The sequence below is a fragment of the Pleurodeles waltl genome, chromosome 12, assembly GCF_031143425.1.
Source record: "Pleurodeles waltl isolate 20211129_DDA chromosome 12, aPleWal1.hap1.20221129, whole genome shotgun sequence".
NCBI classification, from domain to species: domain Eukaryota; kingdom Metazoa; phylum Chordata; class Amphibia; order Caudata; family Salamandridae; genus Pleurodeles; species Pleurodeles waltl.
Window position 1 is genome coordinate 246,094,117 of NC_090451.1, and position 18,738 is coordinate 246,112,854.

The 18,738-nt window shown below is 43.7% G+C and overlaps 1 protein-coding gene across 1 annotated transcript in view; it reads right to left on the minus strand.

The window, feature by feature from the left end:
* LOC138268205 (neural-cadherin-like) overlaps positions 1–18,738 on the minus strand; it is a 506,556-nt gene that overhangs the window by 191,889 nt on the left and 295,929 nt on the right. Inside the window, exons 17-21 of the mRNA XM_069217644.1 lie at positions 17,505–17,788; positions 14,884–16,498; positions 8,439–8,535; positions 7,738–7,922; positions 4,977–5,212 (exon numbers count right to left, since the gene is read on the minus strand). Coding sequence (XP_069073745.1) covers positions 4,977–5,212; positions 7,738–7,922; positions 8,439–8,535; positions 14,884–16,498; positions 17,505–17,788 — 2,417 coding nt within the window. The remainder of the gene's footprint in view (positions 1–4,976; positions 5,213–7,737; positions 7,923–8,438; positions 8,536–14,883; positions 16,499–17,504; positions 17,789–18,738) is intronic.

Below are 18,738 nucleotides of genomic sequence, written 5' to 3' on the forward strand. Positions count from 1 at the left end.
GCCAAGACTTGCTCCTCCCATGTTGTTAGTTGTGGGGGAGAAGATGGGGGTCCACCGCCAGTCCTCTGTACAGCAATCTGGTGTCTGGATACCACGGAACGCACCTTCCCCCGTAGGTCATTCAACCTCTTCCTGATGTCATCCTGTGTTCTTGGATGCTGTCCCACTGCATTCACCCTGTCGACAATTCTGCGCCATAGCTCCATCTTCCTTGCAATGGATGTCTGCTGCACCTGTGATCCGAATAGCTGTGGCTCTACCCGGACGATTTCCTCCACCATGACCGTGAGCTTCTCCTCAGAGAACCTGGGGTGTCTTTGAGGTGCCATGATGTGGTGTGGGTGATGTGTGAGGTGGTGTCTGTTGTGATGTGTGAGGGGATGTGTTGGTGTGTGTTTGAGGTGTGTGGATGTTGTATAAGTGATGGTGTTGTGTGTCTGTGGATGCTGGTGTTGTTTTAGGTAGTCTCTCTCTCTGGCCTTATTTCAATATTTTGGTTGTAAGGGTTTGTGGGTGATGTGGGTGTGTGCTTTATATTGGATTTGGTGTGTGGGAGTGGTGTGTGTATGTGTATCAGGTGTGTGTATTTCGAATTGTCCAATGTGGTTGTGTTTTTTAAGTGTGTGTGTATTTTGAGCGCGGCGGTGTGTACCGCCAATGGAATACCACGGTTGAAAGACCGCTGCGTTGATTTGTGGGTCGTGATAGTGTGCATATTCCTGTTGGCGTGACTGTGTCGGTTTTGGTATCGCCAGTTTATCACTGACCTTTGGTGTGGCGGACTTGTGTGGGTTTCTGTATTGTGGCGGATTCCGGGCTGTGGGTCGTAATACCTGTAGCGGAATTCCGCTACCGCAGCGGTATGTTGGCGGTCTTTTGCACAGCGGAAAGCGGGATTTACCGCCAGGGTTGTAATGAGGGCCTCAGTGTTTTTGGATGGTTTTATTCTGGTAACGCCAAAAAAACAGAATACAGATGTAATAGTGCAGGAATGTGCAGGGTGCTACTTTCAGGTGTAGGGCTCAATCTAAAAATAATCATTACAGAGAATATACACATCAGTGTCACTTTGCATGGAAATACCACTTTACACCAAAATGCAAAAACAATTCCAAAGAATTGGAAGGAAGATAATAGTGTGGGATTAAGGAGAACCCTAGAAGTTTATACAGTCTGCTACATTTTGTTAATGATTGGATGTAGGGGTGGGCTATATTTAAATATGCACTGTGCTTACTCCTAAAACTATTTAGTGGAATAAAAGCATTTGTTTTATTATGTGATCCCATGCCACTTTGGATCAGTTTAATCACTTGCTCGCCTGTAATCCATTGAGGATCCTTCTTTCAAGTAGTGATAAGATGCTGTCTGTGCTATGGGGTAAGGTGTTATTTGGTGAGGTTATTTCCATTACAACACGTCAAAAACATTTTATTTGATCCATTTTTCATATTTAGAAAAGTTCATAGGCTTTCATAAATTTTCAATGAGTGCTAGCTCATTATTTCAATCTCTTATTGTTGGTGGTTCTGTTGACTTGGGTTGAAATACTCACTTCTTCCATACCTTTTGATCTGGCAACAGAAAGAGTTCTAAGGAATTGGGGAACATGAAAGGGAAAGGTGAAATACCTAATTGTGAAATGACCAGGAGCTTTGTTACTCACTCTTGCGAACAAACTCGTTTATCTGCATTCATTGTGGGCTTCCTTCAGTCAATTTGCTTTGCAATGAACTATAGTTATGTCAGAGAAGATGATTAAAGCAGTTGTGCATATAAGCTGATCTGTGAGAAATAATTAAACGAAAAAATAAATTGCATAGCCCGAAGAAGGGCATGTTTACATTGTGGATGGACAGGTAAGCATCTTACGGAGTGTTTTCAAGATCTTTTTTCCGATGGCCATACACCTACACAAATGTGTCTGGGTTGAAAGTCTTCAAGGTCCCCTTTTGAAAGATTGTAAAATGTACAAGGACTTTCATTAGAACAGGAGAAAGTTTCCTCTAGAACTCTTCCACAGATATAGATACTTAAATTTCTTATATTGTTGTATGATGGATTCATGCATGCTTGAACCACACATGCCTTAAGAATGTGGTCACAACGACTGCGTCTTTATCACGCATGTCTTTACCACGCATGTCTTTACAACAAATTTTGTAGCAAAAGCATGTTTGGTAAAGGAATATGCATGGTACATTATCCCACGCCCTGCCTCCTTACATCTGATACCATACTCGGCAATCCACCCCACCCCAACCCTTAAAACTGCCCCTTACTCTCCCTGCCCTGAGCTCTATACCCCCCACTCTGAGCTCTAAAAGTAACCCCGCCCTGCTCTTAAAACTACGATGACCCTTCCGACCCTGCCCTGAACCCTAGAACCCACCCCGCCCTGTCCTAAAAATTACCCCGATCCCGACCCTACCTTGAACCCTGAAACCTAACCCGCCCTAATAGCTACCCCAACCACCAGTCCACGCCCTGAACCCTAAAACCTACCCCACCCTGACCTAAAAACTACCCTGACCCCTGTCCTGAACCCTAAAACCTACACTGCCCTGTCCTCAAAACTACCCTGACCTCCCACCCTAAATCCTACCCCACCCTGTCCTAAAAACTACCCCAACCCCCCACCCTAAATCATACCCTGCCCTGTCCTAAAAACTACCCCAATCCCTCCATCCTGAACCCTAAAACCTACCCCACCCTGTCCTAAAAACTACCCCGACCTCCCCGGCTCACGCCCTGAACCCTAAAACCTACCCCACCCTGTCCTAAAAACTACCCGACCTCCTCGGCTCACGCCCTGAACCCTAAAACTTACCTGCCCTGTCCTAAAAACTACCCTGACCTCCCCCGCTCACACCCTGAACCCTAAAACCTACCCGCCCGGTCCTAAAAACGACCCCGATCCCTCCACCCCGAACCCTAAAACCTACCCCACCCTGTCCTTAAACCTACCCTGCCCTGAACCCTAAATCCTACCCAGGCCTCTCCTAAAAATACCCGACTCCCCATCCTGAACCCTAAAAACGACCCCAACCCTCCAACCCCAAATCTACCCCGCCCGGTCCTAAAAACTACTCTGACCCCCCCACCATGAACCCTAAAATCTACCCCACCCTGTCCTAAAAACTACCCTCACCCATGCTCTGATCCTTAAAACCTACCCCGTCCTGTCCTAAAAACCATCCCGACCACACATACCCTGAGCCCTACACCCCTGCCCTGAGCCCTAAAAGTAACCCCACCCTGCCTTTAAAACTACCCTGACCCTTCCGACCCCACCCTGTTCTAAAAACTATCCTGACCCCCCCCCCCCGCCCTGAACCCTAAAACCTACCCCACCCTATACTAAAACCACCCTGACCTCGATGCACTAATCCCTAAAACCTACCCTGCTCTGTCCTAAAATCTACCCGACCCCCCCATCCTGAAACCTAAAACCTACTCTGCCAAGTCCTAAAATCCACCCCGACCCGGCCCTGGACCCTAAAACCTATCTTTTGTCCCAAAACTACCTCAACCCCTCCTCAATTTCATACTGCATATCCCACATGCCTTAGTGCTGAAAATGATAGATAACACTGTTACCCAATTTAGTGGTACTACATTTACTCAACTGTGAAGGATGGAAGACTGAATTGGTATTGCCGGGATTAATCTTGTCACCAACAAAGCACTTAGGTCATGGGAGCCATCTTGCTGGGGACTATGTCATCCTCCATTTGTCTCTTATTTAGATTAGACTTGCTTTCTTGTCATCCTGGGGGATGCAGGTAACCCGAAGGTGAGCATATCTATCTGTTCATATTTACCTATAAAAACACTTTTTATTTTGTTAACAGACATACAAAAGAGCACATCTCAATTTACAGTGAAATACATATTTTCCCTGATTTTCCTACATACGTTAACTCAATAGCACATATTAAACAAAAAGGGAGACAATCTTACATGGGCTTGAAGTGTGGTGTTTAAACCAGTGATAGGAACATTCATCTTTTCTGTAAATTAAGGATATGGTCTCAATTGGCAAGGACTTTAGGAAATGGAGGAGGTGTGAGAGCTGGAAGTCAGCCGGATGTTTTACTGTACTGCAGCATGACTGGAGATGTGGTTTGTTACAGGACAAGTAGTATGCAGCTAACTGATTTGGACCTGCGGTTACAGCATGGAGTGCAGTGTGATTGGCTTGAAAATTATGGATTTTATTTGGCGTTGTGAGCGGAGGATCCTTGAAAATCCACTTTTTTGCAGAACTGTCTGATATAGAGCTCCCGGTTTAGGTACGCTCTTTCTGAAATGAAGCACCTCCCTTCATAAGAAAAGCTGAGAGCGGGCAGTAGGTGAAGATGTGATATTTAAGATGGGAAAAAACAGTGGAGGGTAGCAGAAGACAGGCCCCCAGACTTGCAGAGGTGAGTGCGCACTGTTACCATTGGATATGTATGGGAAGCATACCGTCCCAATAACAATTCCTAAGCGTAGACAAACTCAGAGGGTTCGCACACATTTGGTATGTAATGCGCACTGCCCTTGTGTCATTTTTCTTGAGAAATGAACACGCTTGTCCTTGCCTGTGTCTGCCTCAAGCAGGCATCAGTTTTTGATGCAACAACCTGTCTGGCTATGTTAACAGATCAAGCTTTGGCGTTTGTACTGCCCGGTCCCAGTAACACCACCCTGACACAAAGCAGTTTATGTGCTTTGAAAAGTGCAGCTTTGCAGTGCAAAACACCTTTTGCGCAGGATGGTAAATGCGTTGCTTTGCGCCCCCCTAGCGCCTGCCCGAAGCCTTAGTAAACCTGGGCCAAGATGTCAACCTTTCGCAAAGACGCGCTCTATTCTGACTGAATGATGGCATACATGTGACTTAAAAGATGGCACAAAGTATCCACGCCTGCAAAGGATCGTGTGTCTTTATCTCACAAAACCTCCTAGGCACATTATGAAGCTGCGGATCTTACCTTGTCTTTATGAGCATCCACCTCCCCGTGTATTTTCTCCGGTGAGTAGTAGGTGCGCCCCATGGAGCCCAGGGCTGAAAATCGTAAGGTAGTATGTCTTCCAGCAGTGTTCACCAAGCTGAATACCTCTATGTCGCTGGGATTTGCTGGCAGAATTTCGGACATCACTTCCTTAAACTTGTCAAGTCCGCTGACCCCAAATTCATCTTTGTGTAGGAAGTCTTCTGCTCTGAAATCTGAGAGCAAGCTCAGGATCAGATGCAGGTGGGACGTGTGACAGAATCTAAAACTCTCACCGCCTCATTCAGAGATCAGACATGCGATAAGTAGATTATTGCACATGTAACACAATTTTCTATTTAAAGTAATGCTGTACTACTGCATCACACCATGGGACAATCATGCCCTTAAACCAAGAAAAAGTGGGTGCTAATGTTGCAGCACATAATGTGAACAGAAAGAACCGCAATAGTAGTTCTACATGCTATTCCACCCTAAAAGCTAAAGCCACCATGATACCTTGAATGCGGTATCAGGCAGTGCAATTACCGATTAGAATGGGATCCAGGGATAGCCCTAGGGGTTTTGCTGCCCTGGGCGAACACACCCACACAGTACACAATTTACAAATCCAGTGCCAGGTTCACTTAGAGTAAATAATATGCAACTCTTTCACACATTCAGAAATAATTGAACTTAGAATTCAGTTAAAAATGAAAACCTTTTAAAAGAAACCCTAGTACCTTTATAGGTTTATGCAAAACGAGCACTTTTTACTCCATTAAGTAGATAAAACAAACTTCTTGTATTTTGTAAGGGTAAAGGTCTCGTGTGTTAAGGATGATGTGCGTAGCATTACTTTTTTCTTTTTTTTAAAGAGCACATTTTATTTATTAATTGAAAGGGTGCTGATGGTGCAGAGTCGGGTGCTGATCACGTTTCTGTGTTCTATGCGGCACGGACACCCTGATAATACAACAATCATGATGGCAAGCAGTATTCTTCTCTTGAAGGGAGAGCACTGTGTCACCACTGACTTCCTGCTTTCAACCCCTGGTGAATGTCAGGGTGGGCCTGGTTAGAGGACGGCCCTGGTGGTCTGCCTGCAGATTTAAATGAGGGCCCCAGACAGACAATAAAACAGACTATGAAGCATAACCCTGAAGTCTAAATAAATGAAAACAGACTGGGTATTTTCATTATGTGTGGCATCACATGGGGTTGTAACAACCATTTACACCAGGATGGCACGCCAACTTCCTGCACTGGCAACATTTTCGCTCTCTGCATCATGTTGCCCACCAATGGGAAAACAGAACGTTGGTATAATTCCAGAAAGCACCTTCCTACTAGAGTACATTGAAATTCCGGATTGCTGCTACGTCTTCGCACTGCTGTTATCCAATGACAGCGTGATGCAGTGGCGTAACAAAGGGGCCGAGCACCCGGGGGCCTCCTCAGCACAGCAGCTGGCTGAGTCAGCCTGGAGGAGGGTCCCCTCCACTTTCGTTACACCACTGGCATGATGCACACTTTAGGCAACGTGGCAGGTTGTGACGCACCTAGAATTAGAATCTGAATTCCCAAGGCCAGAGCTTCCCAAACTTTTAAGAACCGGACCTAATTTTAATGACAAACTTTAGCCACCGACCTAGGCTTAATGGACATTAGGTAGGCATTTTTTCAATGTAACTAAAGAATCGTGTGATAGCGCACTGTCAATCACATAGAGCGCATTTTCCATTGAAATGGCCACTAAATTTAGACATACAGTTTTACTGATAAAACTATATTGGACACAAATGATAATGTGTGGAAAACGGGTTTCAGTATATTTGCATTATTTGTATACCACCAAGAAAAGTGTCTTGATTTTTTTGATCCTAATAAATTTTGTATTTCCATTACACTTCAAAAATACAAAAAAAGTGCTTCATTTTTGTTTTCCTAACTGCTGAATGGGTACAGTTCATTTGCAGGTATTTACATTTTGTTGTCTGTTGCAAAAAATGACATCCTTTCCTTTCATACTCTGTGTACCCCACTAAGCCTGACAGTTGACCTCTGTCTTTGAAACCAAAGCAAATGTGAGAAGAGAAATACAGAATATGAAAGGATCTTCAGACATTGCTTGGACTTTCGCATCCCATCAAAATCTGGCTCACAACTCACTAGTGGGTCACGGCCCACGGTGTGGGTAACGCTGCCCTGGGTAGGTAAGATGAAGCCTGGTGCTGTGCTCGCTACACCACAGGCCTGGCATAAACACAGTACAAGGCAATGCCTCCGTCCATCATGGAATATGAGTGCCTGGACCGCGGTACATCATTGGCAAAAAGGTAAGAAACAAAGGGCCTGATCTGCGAAGAATTTATTCCTTACTCAATTCTTCATGCTCGCATATGTAGTTCACCACTACTCCATATCTACCCAGCAGACCTCTGCGGACTCTGCATGTTTGCCGGCTACCGCTCTTCGTCCACAGGTGATGATGGTGTAGGACTGTAGGCTAAGTCCTGGGACGAGGACATACTCTCATTTCCTCTGCACTCTAACAGGAAGGCACTTCTGTCTTATGCTTTTTACAAACTACTACAGTACCACCGTTTCGTCCCTTTTGCTGGACTTATTTAAACTGAAAAACATTATCTCGTGCCACTATGCTTTAATGCAGTGTTTTATCTCCATGACCCCTCTTTGGAATGACAAAATCCAGGTCAAGGAATCATGGGAGAACCTCCGAAATCTAGGTATAACTCACCGCTTAAATGTAATGTAGCAGAGTGTTGTATAATTTCATCCTGTAACTCTTTCACGTGAACCTTGACAGTAGAAATGACATCAGGCCAGATGGCATCGGAAACCCGGAATCTTAGGTCGTAGGTCCCAGGAGGAGCAGGATCTATCATTGTCAGAGTGCCAGTACTTTTATTCAACCTAAAATAACTAAAATGCAACAAATAGAAGAAAAAGTAAATTTTGACTAAAGACATGCTAATATTGTGTGAGAGTCACTAGGAACTGTTTTCTCCCCAGTCAGTCAGACAGGCAGGATGGTGCATTGGCTGATACTGCCACCAGCATCAAGTATACAGATCACAGTATTGAGAAGGAAGGGAAGAATGGAAAGAAAACGAACAGTAATTTACCACATTAAATTATGAAATCCTAGTTCAGTGTATCACATATTTCTAGGAATCTTCAGCTAGTCAAAGAGAGAACCAGAAATATGTTCTGCTGCTCTGAAATAAGTATAAACATGTGTCCTATTGTCCACCATCGAAGTGGACAGCTGATGCCTTTTTTCTGTTTCTCACCAATAAGGACAAGTCTTACTGAATCCACTGTTGTGATGGTTCAAGTCCAGTTAAAATAGAGTACTATACCTAACTTCGGATAGGACCGATGACACCACAACACAAGGAAATAGATAATGTTTAGTTCTCATACGCTGGCTCTTACCTGGGCAACCGTGTCTCAGACTCAAATGTTTTGTTGCCCCAGTCATCATCATCTGGTGCATAGATCTGTCCAATAATTGTTGGTGGCCATTTCCCTACTGAAAGAAAGATTTGAAGTTACTTTTGGAAACTCTTTGACAGAATGCAATTTTCTATTTCACAATAATTTTAGCAAAACATGCTTGTCATTTGATGAGCTTGCAGGGTATCTGGCGATAGTTTTTAATGCTCAACTAGGCATTTGGCTACAGGCGTTCACCAAGATATGTGTCTGGTTTGACTGCGGATGTTGATAAAGTTAACAGGTATGTCAGACAGTTATAATCTTCGAGCTGGAAAGAGCAAGAATTACTTAAGGCCTCATTACGACCTTGGCGGAGGGGATTACTCTGTCCCAAAAGTGATGGATATCCCGTCTGCCGTTTTACAAGTTCCATAGAATATAATGCAACTTGTTATACAGCGGCGGGATATCCGTCACGCTTGGGGCGGAGTAATCCCCTCCGCCAAGGTCGTAATGAGGCCCTTGGTGTCCGAAAGAGGTAAATTGTAAAGGGTTTGTGCCTTTCAGTGTTTCCTAACTCCACCAGGAGCGACTACCAGGAGCTGGACCAAAGAAAAAGACAAATGAGCCTCAAAGGTGTTTCATTAACCCAAACGTAAAATCGTTGGCAGAATTTTGTGGACAAAACAGTGTCACGGATGCACTGTATGCGATTTGCTTCCGCACCTGAACTGGCCCACCCTTTTGTTATGTGTAATTCATTTGGCCTTCCAGCTTGCAAGCAGTTTGGTTTCAATTGATCCGGTTGCCTTGCTCGTGTGCAAATACATTGTGCAACTCTTACGAGCTCCAATAAGGGCAAAGTAAGTGGCAAGCTTTCTCGTGCAGCAAATTCAATGCTTATGACCTCAGCTACAGCTATACCATTAAGTAACAACACTTAATTCAAAACGTAATCAAACAATAACAAACTCAAATGTATAACTGATATAAGATACATAGTAGTTTCTGTCAAAGGGATACGGGAAAGTGATACCTAATCTCATCTGCAAGATGACTGACCACGTTTGTAATTGCATCCGTTTCATTAAGGGTGATTGCACTTGGTGTACAAGTTACGGTTTGAATGGCTATTTTGTCATTTATGGATTGTACCCGAACCATAACTGGGCACTTTCATGGCTTTTCTGTCTTAATTCGTTACCATAACTACACTTCAACTGTGTCTTTTAGGTGAATGTCTAAGATTGTTCTTAAACATACGTTAATGTGCTATAACAAAGCAGACCATAACTTCCGTTTTACCTTTGTTTTTAACAGTGTCACAGCCTTGGTCCGTAGTCATACCATTTTCCTATCACAATTGTTGTTTTTTGGTCCTATATTTAAGTGATATTGGGTTACAGATTTCGGGGAATATCTGCCATTTTCTATTACCATTTAAGCAGCATTTTAGAGGACATTTACAACATTGTAAAGGTGAACCATGGAGCTGCTTTAGGGTGCATCATGTCAATTTGCAATGGGATGGTCGTCAGGCATGGCAGTGAACGTCAGTCCCTGGGTGACGCGGACATGAGTGGAGAGCCAGGATGTATAAATCTCTAGCTGCATATTCAGTCTGACAGAATCTTTCCTCACTGTGGTGGGGATTCCTGCCTGCTCCGGCTTCCATTCTCCTGACCGCAAACCAGGCCCATCTGGCAGTATCTTGGATGAATGCTCTGGCCTTCCAATTTCTTCAAGGTGGCAGCCTGCAAGTACACTTTGAGAGCATCATTCTATTCTTTCAGTGGAAATTCAATGTCCCGAACATGCCAGAAGTATAATAATGGGAGCTGCTTGTATTTTTCCTTTTTAGTGCGAGGGATGTTTTTTTTTAGTGCACGCCTTGCATTAAGTATGGTAAAGAACTGGCACAGGTGAAGAGTTAATGGGATACAGTCCTGACTGCTCCACCGCGGCTCCCGGCAGGAGTGCCTGTTTCAACAAAGCTCTTCGCCCTAGTGCTGGAACACTGGTGTCTTGGGTGTCCAGCAATCCACTTGTTAGTGGGTTAGACTTGGGAGGGGAATGGGAAGACAACATTCCCCTTTGTGCGGATGATATCCTGCTATATGAGTCTAATCCGTAGGTCTCAATTTTCAGACTACTCCATATCTTCCACCTCTATGGAACCGACTTGGATACACCATAAATTGGAGGATGAACAATTGACTCTCCCAGAGGGTTTGGCAATGGAAACTGTGGGATTCAAGTACCTGGGCCTCTAAGTAACTAGGCAGTCCGTGCTCTTCTCTCAGTCAAGCTCTACGATATGCTGGAACGCTTTAGAGCGGATGTGTAACACTGGAGAACGCTTAATCTTTAGTTTCTAGGGAGAGCAGCAATGTACAAAATTACTGTCCTGCCGAAACTCCTGTATGCACGCCAAAATACGCCATATTGGGTGCTGCCTGAGTTCTTTAAGCAGGTTAATAAACAGTTTGACAGCTTCTGTGAGAAGGGGGATGGCCAGAATAGCGCTTGCTAAACTCACAAGAGGGTTTTACAATGAGGACATTGCCCTCCCTGACTTAGAAATGTACTATTGGGTGTTGCAAAGGATACTCGTCAATGAGTAGGCCTTTGCCCCCCTGACGGAGCCCTCAATCGGGCGGACCGCAGGGCTCTAGGTCCTAGGGGTTTACGGTAGGCATTATACTCCAGGAGACATTGCAAATCTCTCCCACCGTTGACGAAAGTCATGGCCTCCATCTGCTGGGTGGCTAACAGGTTTTTGGGCTGGCAGACCCACAGCGATGACCTAATTGTGGGATAGCGACATGTTGGCAGAGGTGGGGAGACTTGAGGGGTTTTCTGGTTGGGATCTGAAAGGTATCTCAGCATTCTGCGATGTGTGGAAAGGAGACGATCTGATCGCCTGAGAGGTGTTGCAGGCGGTATATGAGATGGGACCCAGGGAACATTTTTGGTATCACCAGCTGAGGCACACTTTACAGGTCCAAGTGGAGTGGGGCCAACCGATAGAAGATGCCTCGCCATTAGAAGATAGATTGTTGACCAAACCAGTCCTCAAAACTCTCATGTGCAGCAAGTTGATGAACAATGCAGCAATGCCCTACTGAAGGTGAAGGAAGCCTGGGAGGCAGAAACTGGGGAACTAAGGGAGGAGGAAGGGGAAGAGGCAATCCATTCACCCAGAGAAGTGGCAATCAGACCACGATTTAGACTGATCCAGCTGTGTCTGCTGTATAGGTCTTATTACACAGGGTGGGTAGTGCCACCACAGATGTGTGCATGGGGATGTGGGTCCCGGGGAGAGGGGTTCTGCATACACCATGGGACATTCCACACAAAGCAGACTTCTAGACGAGGGACCAGGAGGGACTCAGCCAATAGTCCAGCTCCCTTCCTGAGATCTCAAACAAAATGATCCTTTTAAATATCTGGGAAGAGGAGACTCTTGGAAAATACCCCAGACTACTATCCACCCTGGGATTCACAGTGGCTAAGCAAAACATTGTTCGCAGGTTGGAGACGCCTGATTCCCTAAGTGTTGAAGAGTGGAATTCTGACATGGATTGGTGCAGGGTGGCAGAGAGACAGTTCTAAGAAGGTCGAGGGTGTCCCTGCAAGTGGAGAAAGTATGGAGTCTGTGGACCTATCAGGGCTTTCTGGATAGCCCGTTGGGACAGTAATAGTATCCCACTTGGGATAGGGCTCACGTGTGACAAGTGCCTAACTGGTGGGAGGGGCTTGGGTTTGGAAGGGTCAATACGGGGAAAGCCACTAAGAAATGTGATATGGTGTCCTGCGAGATAGTTCGTGCAGCCAGGGGTGTTTTTGGTTATGTTTTTGCTACAAAATAAACATTTTTAAAAATAAAAAAGTGTGGTAACGAACCTGGGGCCTAAAGTATGGACGGCTTTTGACCCATGAGTCTTTCCTGCACAAAGTGGCAGGCTTTGCAAGGATGAAAAACAATTTGAAATATTAAAAAATTACATTGAGTCGCAAATATCTGTGCAAATCACTGTGGTAGCATCGGGACTCCTTGTGAATCTCAAGAAAAAAAAAAGAGGATGCAGAGATACTTCTCGCTTTTCCTTGGAATTCGCCAGGAATTGTACCAATGCTCTGTGATGATGGATGTGGTCACTAAGCATTGAGAACCCTACCTGCTGCCTTTATCAGTCACTAACTATCAAATAGTGAATGCTATCCATAGGGGGCAGCTTGTGCTGTGCATGTGGCTGCCACAGGCTGCATGTGGAGGAGCATAGGACAGCTGTATGAGCGTAAAGAGATAAGGCTCACAATAAAAGCACTTTGTACAGTCAAACGCAGAGGTGGAGGTTTGCTGTCCCTTGCAAGCCACCATCTCGTTTGAATACGGTCACAAAGATTTAAAGAAGGAATCTAACCGCATGAATATTAATAAGGCAGATTTCTGTGAATTCATATGACCAGACTCTCCGAGTTGTGTCGGATCGATACATCCGGAAAAGCAGGAAGAACTGCTCAGGAGAAGGTAAAGCCCTTATTTTGCAATGATATAGGGTTATTTCTGCAACCAAAATTTCCATCATGATTCTCTTTGCTCAAGTCAGTCAGAAAGCTGACAGTTGAGTGCACACTCGGATGTCTACAGGTCAAATATTCAAATCCTTTTATTACTAACTCAGGCTTCCAAGCATTTTATATTGATAAAATAAATGCAGTTGAGGAAAAATAAATTGTTGTTTACGTCTTTAACTGTGTTCCGGCTTGCCAAATATTTTTGTGCACATATATTTAGTTAGTGCGCAAAAAAAGCATTTGCAAGGGTAAAGTCACATTCACGATTAACAGAATTTGGAATGGTAGACGTTAACATTGGAAAATAGGATCTGCCAATATAAAAATTCCAGAAGCATGGTGGAATTTCTGTATTTGCAAATCCAGTGTTACAAGAGGGTTTAGAGTTCATGTAGAAAAGTTGATGAATTCTCAAAAAGTTGTAATCCGGATGGTTTTACCAATGACTTGGAAGGAAGTAATTTACACCATTGAAAAGCACAGATATATATATACCGGTGACAAAGGCAGAGGTAAATGTGTTTCCAGGATGAGAGTGCAGTGAGAGCATCTCTAAAGTAAGTGGAACTGGAGTGGCAGAGATTTCCTTCTGGAAAATAATCGTTTACATATAATTCTTTCCTTAATTGTATAATGATTGCATAATAATTTGAAAATGCTAAAAAAATTGGAAATCTGCTAAAAGCATACTTTCAACTGCTTGGACGATACCTGTGTTGAAGTGAGCCCTACTTCACCATTATTTGGCTTCCAAAGGAGCTCCATGACCATCTATTGAGCTTTAATTATTCTGTTTATAAAATGAACGCAAGATTATCTTTTTACCTACCCTAATTTCTGCCACACCCTTGTGTACTCCACTCTCTTTTACTCCTTACCTACTTTTTCCAGTTACACATCTGTTTCCGATTCAGGTGCCACCCTAAACGCATCATGAGGGATAAGACTGCACACCTCAAAAACAGAATAATCTATTTAAACTTAGACGTAGATGCAATTATTATGCAAGTCAATTATACTTATTTTATCAACCTAGGAAGGATCAAAGACTAGTACAGTGACCTCAGTGACCTGAAACGTTATAATGCCACGTCCCCTTAGTGTTAAAAATGATAAAGGCCCCATAGAATGGCAACCATATTTTCTCATAATTGTCCTACATAATTGGAAGATCTGACCATTTAAAGGAATTCAAATATTGCAGATATGTTCAATTATTCCTTTACAAAATACAGTCAAGTACATGGTTGCCAGCGTGCAAGTGGTAGCATTAACTCCCTAAAAGTCTAAGAGTATCTATAGTGTGACCCTTTATCAGTAACAAGGGAGGGTCCTTGAGGTTTATTTAAATACTTCCCCCCCACGCACATTTTGACACCAACGTCCATCCAATACACGAGTGAAAAAATACATTAATGATGGCCCACAAAAGAGTGGCTCTGTTTTAAGCACAGTGTTTGTCTATGTTCCCTAGATGCATAACTATTGCCCATTGTGGCAAGAGACTAGCACACCTCTCCCAAAAAAATATTTCAGGCCCTGCACTCCAGTTTGAAGATCTCTGGATTACTATGCTACAACTATTTAAAACTGCAGCTATTATTTTAACACCATCAAGAGGATTAAGGCTAAGATGGCCCTGCATGATTCAAGGCAGTGACCTCTAGTATTTACTCAGATCCCTGCAGAGGGTCCTCAAATCACTGAACTATCCAATCAACAGTAGCAGGAATGCAGACTAAACAGGTTATTGTGTCAAAAGAGTAAGTTAGAAAGTCAAGCTTAAAACACAGTAGGACAATGCTCTCCAATATGCATACTATGCAAGTATTTGTTTCGAAATTCATCAATTACATATTACCTTTGTGGGTATAAATGTAGACATCCTTATGGCCAGCTGCATGAGGGTTGTCATTTTCATCCCCAATTGTTATGGTGAGTGTGTTTGTAGCAGTCATAGGTGGGCTTCCACTGTCTGTTATTATGATAGGCAGATGGAACTCCCTCTGTTTTTCCCGGTCAAAAAGTCTTAGAGCTGTGATGGTCGCAGTGTTGTTTCTATTGTCGGTTAGAGTGAAATCAGAGGAATTATGGTAGTCTGGTGGCAGTGAAAATGTAAAAGGTGAACCATTTTCAGCAGTGTCACGATCAACAGCATGTACTAAGTATGATGTCTGGTTAACATAGACCACATGTGGTGCTGGTGTATTTTCCAAAACAACAGGGTTGTAGACAGTTTCGAACACAGGCTCATTGTCATTTACATCAAGCAAATTGAAAAGCACGGTAGCAGTCCCAGTTTGTGAAGGTGACCCTTTGTCTCTCGCAAGGACAAACAAACTATACTGTTGAACGGTTTCTCGATCAAGTGCATTGGCCACCATTATATTCCCATCTTGGTCAACTGCAAACTGCTTAAGGGGATCAGACTCTGCCTGGATCAAAAAGGAAATATATCCATTCAAACCAGAATCCTCATCGGTGGCTACGAGTCTGGCTACTGTGGTGCCAACGGGTACATTTTCAAAGATAGGATCCACTTGTAGAAACTGTGGATCCAAAACTGGAGCATGATCATTTGAGTCTTCTACCATAATCACACAGAATGCTGTGCTGGTGAAATGAATATCTTCCACTTTCACTGTGAGGTTAAACTTTCGTTCATGGGGTTTCTCGTAGTCTACTTTCTTCTTCAGCCTAATCATAGCATGTTGTTTATGTTTATTATGTTCAATATAAAACTTCTGTTCTTCATCTCCCCCAACAATGCTAAAAGTTAGATAAGCATTCTCTCCCACGTCAGCATCCATAGCTGTTACCTCGAGCACTGAAGAGTGGATCTCACTTATTTCTGGAATCACTGCTTGCCAGAACCGTTGAGTGAATTCTGGAACATGGTCATTCACATCTAAAACATAGATAGTTGCAGTTCCCGTTCCTGTTAATCCTCCACCATCGCTTGCTTCAACAGTCAGAAAATATTTATCACGCACTTCTCTGTCTAAAGTTCCGTTGGCCAGGTGAATAATGCCACTGCTAGGATTAATACTGAATAGATCCACGGTTGACCCACTATTTACATTGTCAGTGATCTGGTAAGTAAGAACAGCATGTGATCCAACATGTCTATCATCCAAATCAACTGCTGTCATTTCCATTACAAGTGTGCCTGCCGGAGAATTTTCATACACACTGCCATTGCATTTATCAGGCATACAGAGGAATTTGGGAGCATTATCATTTATGTCGATGACAGTGATGATGATGTCAGAAAATCCAGTTAGCCCTTCTCCTCCTTCATCAGTAGCCAAGACAACAAATCGCCAAAGTGCACGCTCTTCTCGGTCAAGAGATTGCTGAGCAAAAATGTTGCCTGACTTTCTGTCTATGGTGAATACATTTTCAGCACCATACCCATGAAGAGAATATTGGATATCTCCGTGGTTTATGTCATCATCAGGGTCAGATGCTGAAACCTAGAAAAGAAAGGGTGGTATACTGAAATTGGATTTACTATTTAAAAGTTAACATCTTGATAATTTGGAGAAGCTAGTTCTGGAATTCATGTCACATGTATAAAACTTTCCTTTATATGATCAGATATATGTAGCACAAGGATTTCTAGGTGGCTCCTGGTCTCCACTCCAGCTTTTGTATAGAGGTCTGAAATGTTGGCATCTAAGTCATCAAGGTAACAACAACTCATGTTATCAGTTCTATCTATTATCTTGCTGGACATGGTCTGAAATGTGTCTTGCATTTGGTGAAGCCACATCTGCAACACCACCATCAGGCCCCCGCACTCTTGTGGCTGATGTCAGCCAAGTCACTAAACCACTGCTTTTGTGATGGGCTTTGAGATCAGTCTAGTGGGAATACATTTAGAACAGACACTCTGGGAGGTACATTGCTAACAATAAAACCATCAAAAGATTGAATTTCAAGGCAAGCTAATGTGAGGCTCATCTATTCTGCCTGTTTTCCTACCTAGTCTAGAGCCGCAACTGTTAAAGAAATGTACATCTTCCGCCTCCATTTACTACTGTTTTTCTCGTCTGTGTTTATATGAAACTTTATGCGTTGAATAGAGATTAGGAACTTTCCACTTTTTTCGGGAAGAAGTCCAAGGTATTTACTGCTCGTACCAAGAAAAACTATTCCTTTTATTTCTTCTAAGAAATATCGAGATATATCGAGTCCAAAGTCAGAAATGTCATTGTCTTTTTTTATTTAAAGAATTGTTTGACTGAAATTTTTTTGACTTATGGGCAATTCTTTGTGGAGTACTGACTGGCAAGTACAAGATTTATTAAGAATGAATTTGAAAGAGCTTCTAATTCACAATTACATTTTTGATGCAACTTATTTGAAAAGGAATGTACAAACCTTAATAAAGCATATTACACTTTAAAAAAAAATGTCACCTCAAAGTCCCCCTACCTACACGCAAATGAACAAAATATGAATGAAAAAGTCTCCTACCTGAAGCACAAAACCGGGTAATTCATCCAACTCTTCAATCACACTGCCGTAGTATTCACTGATGGTGAAGACTGGGGCTTCATCGTTTTTGTTGACAACACTCACGATGACCACAGCATAGTCTTCCCATTTACCATCAGAGGCTGAGAGTTCTAGTTCGTATCTGGGCATCGCTTCATAATCCAGTGGTTGAGAAATGAAGATCACACCAGTTTCCGGTTCAATATTGAACACACCACCAACGTTTCCGGCGGTGATCAGGTACCTTACTTTAGAGTTGGCCCCTGAGAACAGAAATACGGTGTTGGATAGTGCATGTCTTCTTCTGTAATAAAATCACAAACACTCCTACAAAAATGTGGATCAAAATATAATATGTAGGTTGAATTTATTTATTGTGATTGCATATTGTTTTATACACTTCAATGCTTAACAAAAGAACCTGAAAATACGCACATGAATATAACTGATCCTGGGGGTGCAAGAGAGCCCACAGCAAGATGGCTGCACTGTAGTGCAGCTCTGCCGGCTGTGAGCAAATAATCCAACAAAATCCTAGCTCAGATAAACTAAATACACTTTGATGGAGCAACAGTCATAGATGGGGATTTAGAGCACTATTGAAGCGATTTGTGGACGAGGAAACTGTCAGCGTCCCAGAGAAAGGGCTTCTGACGAACCTGCGCGGGCCTTAAAATGGCACACACAACATCAGAGCGCTGAGAGTGGACCCGGACTCGGCCTCTGGCATGCGTGGTGGGTGCGCCTGGGTGGAGCGGCCTTCGTGGATAACTTCCAGGGTCTGGTGGCCACGCGGCGTGTGGCGGAGAGCCGTGGTGGTGAGGACCCTGTCAAAATTACTGTGAGGCCCAAAGAGTCAACCCCATAGGCGGAAAGGAGGGCGGAGCTACTGCAGAGCCAGAGAGACAGCTAAGGGTACGGTGCACCCAGGGGGTTGAGGCAGACACGAATGAGCAGCCGGGGCAGGCAAGAAGACACTGGCTGATGGCTTGCAGGCACGAGGTGCTGGGCTAGAGCAACACCCACGGGGCACGAGGAGAGTTCAAGATGGAGGTTATCCCCCTCCCCCCCAGCTGTTGCATAATATTAAGCGCTACGGTTTGTGAGGGAGGAGTAAGAGCAATACGAGTTACGGCCTGCATATATTCAGCACAGAGAGACGAAAGCAAGCGCTGCACTTGTACACCAAGTACGGCTGGCACATGGGACGGTG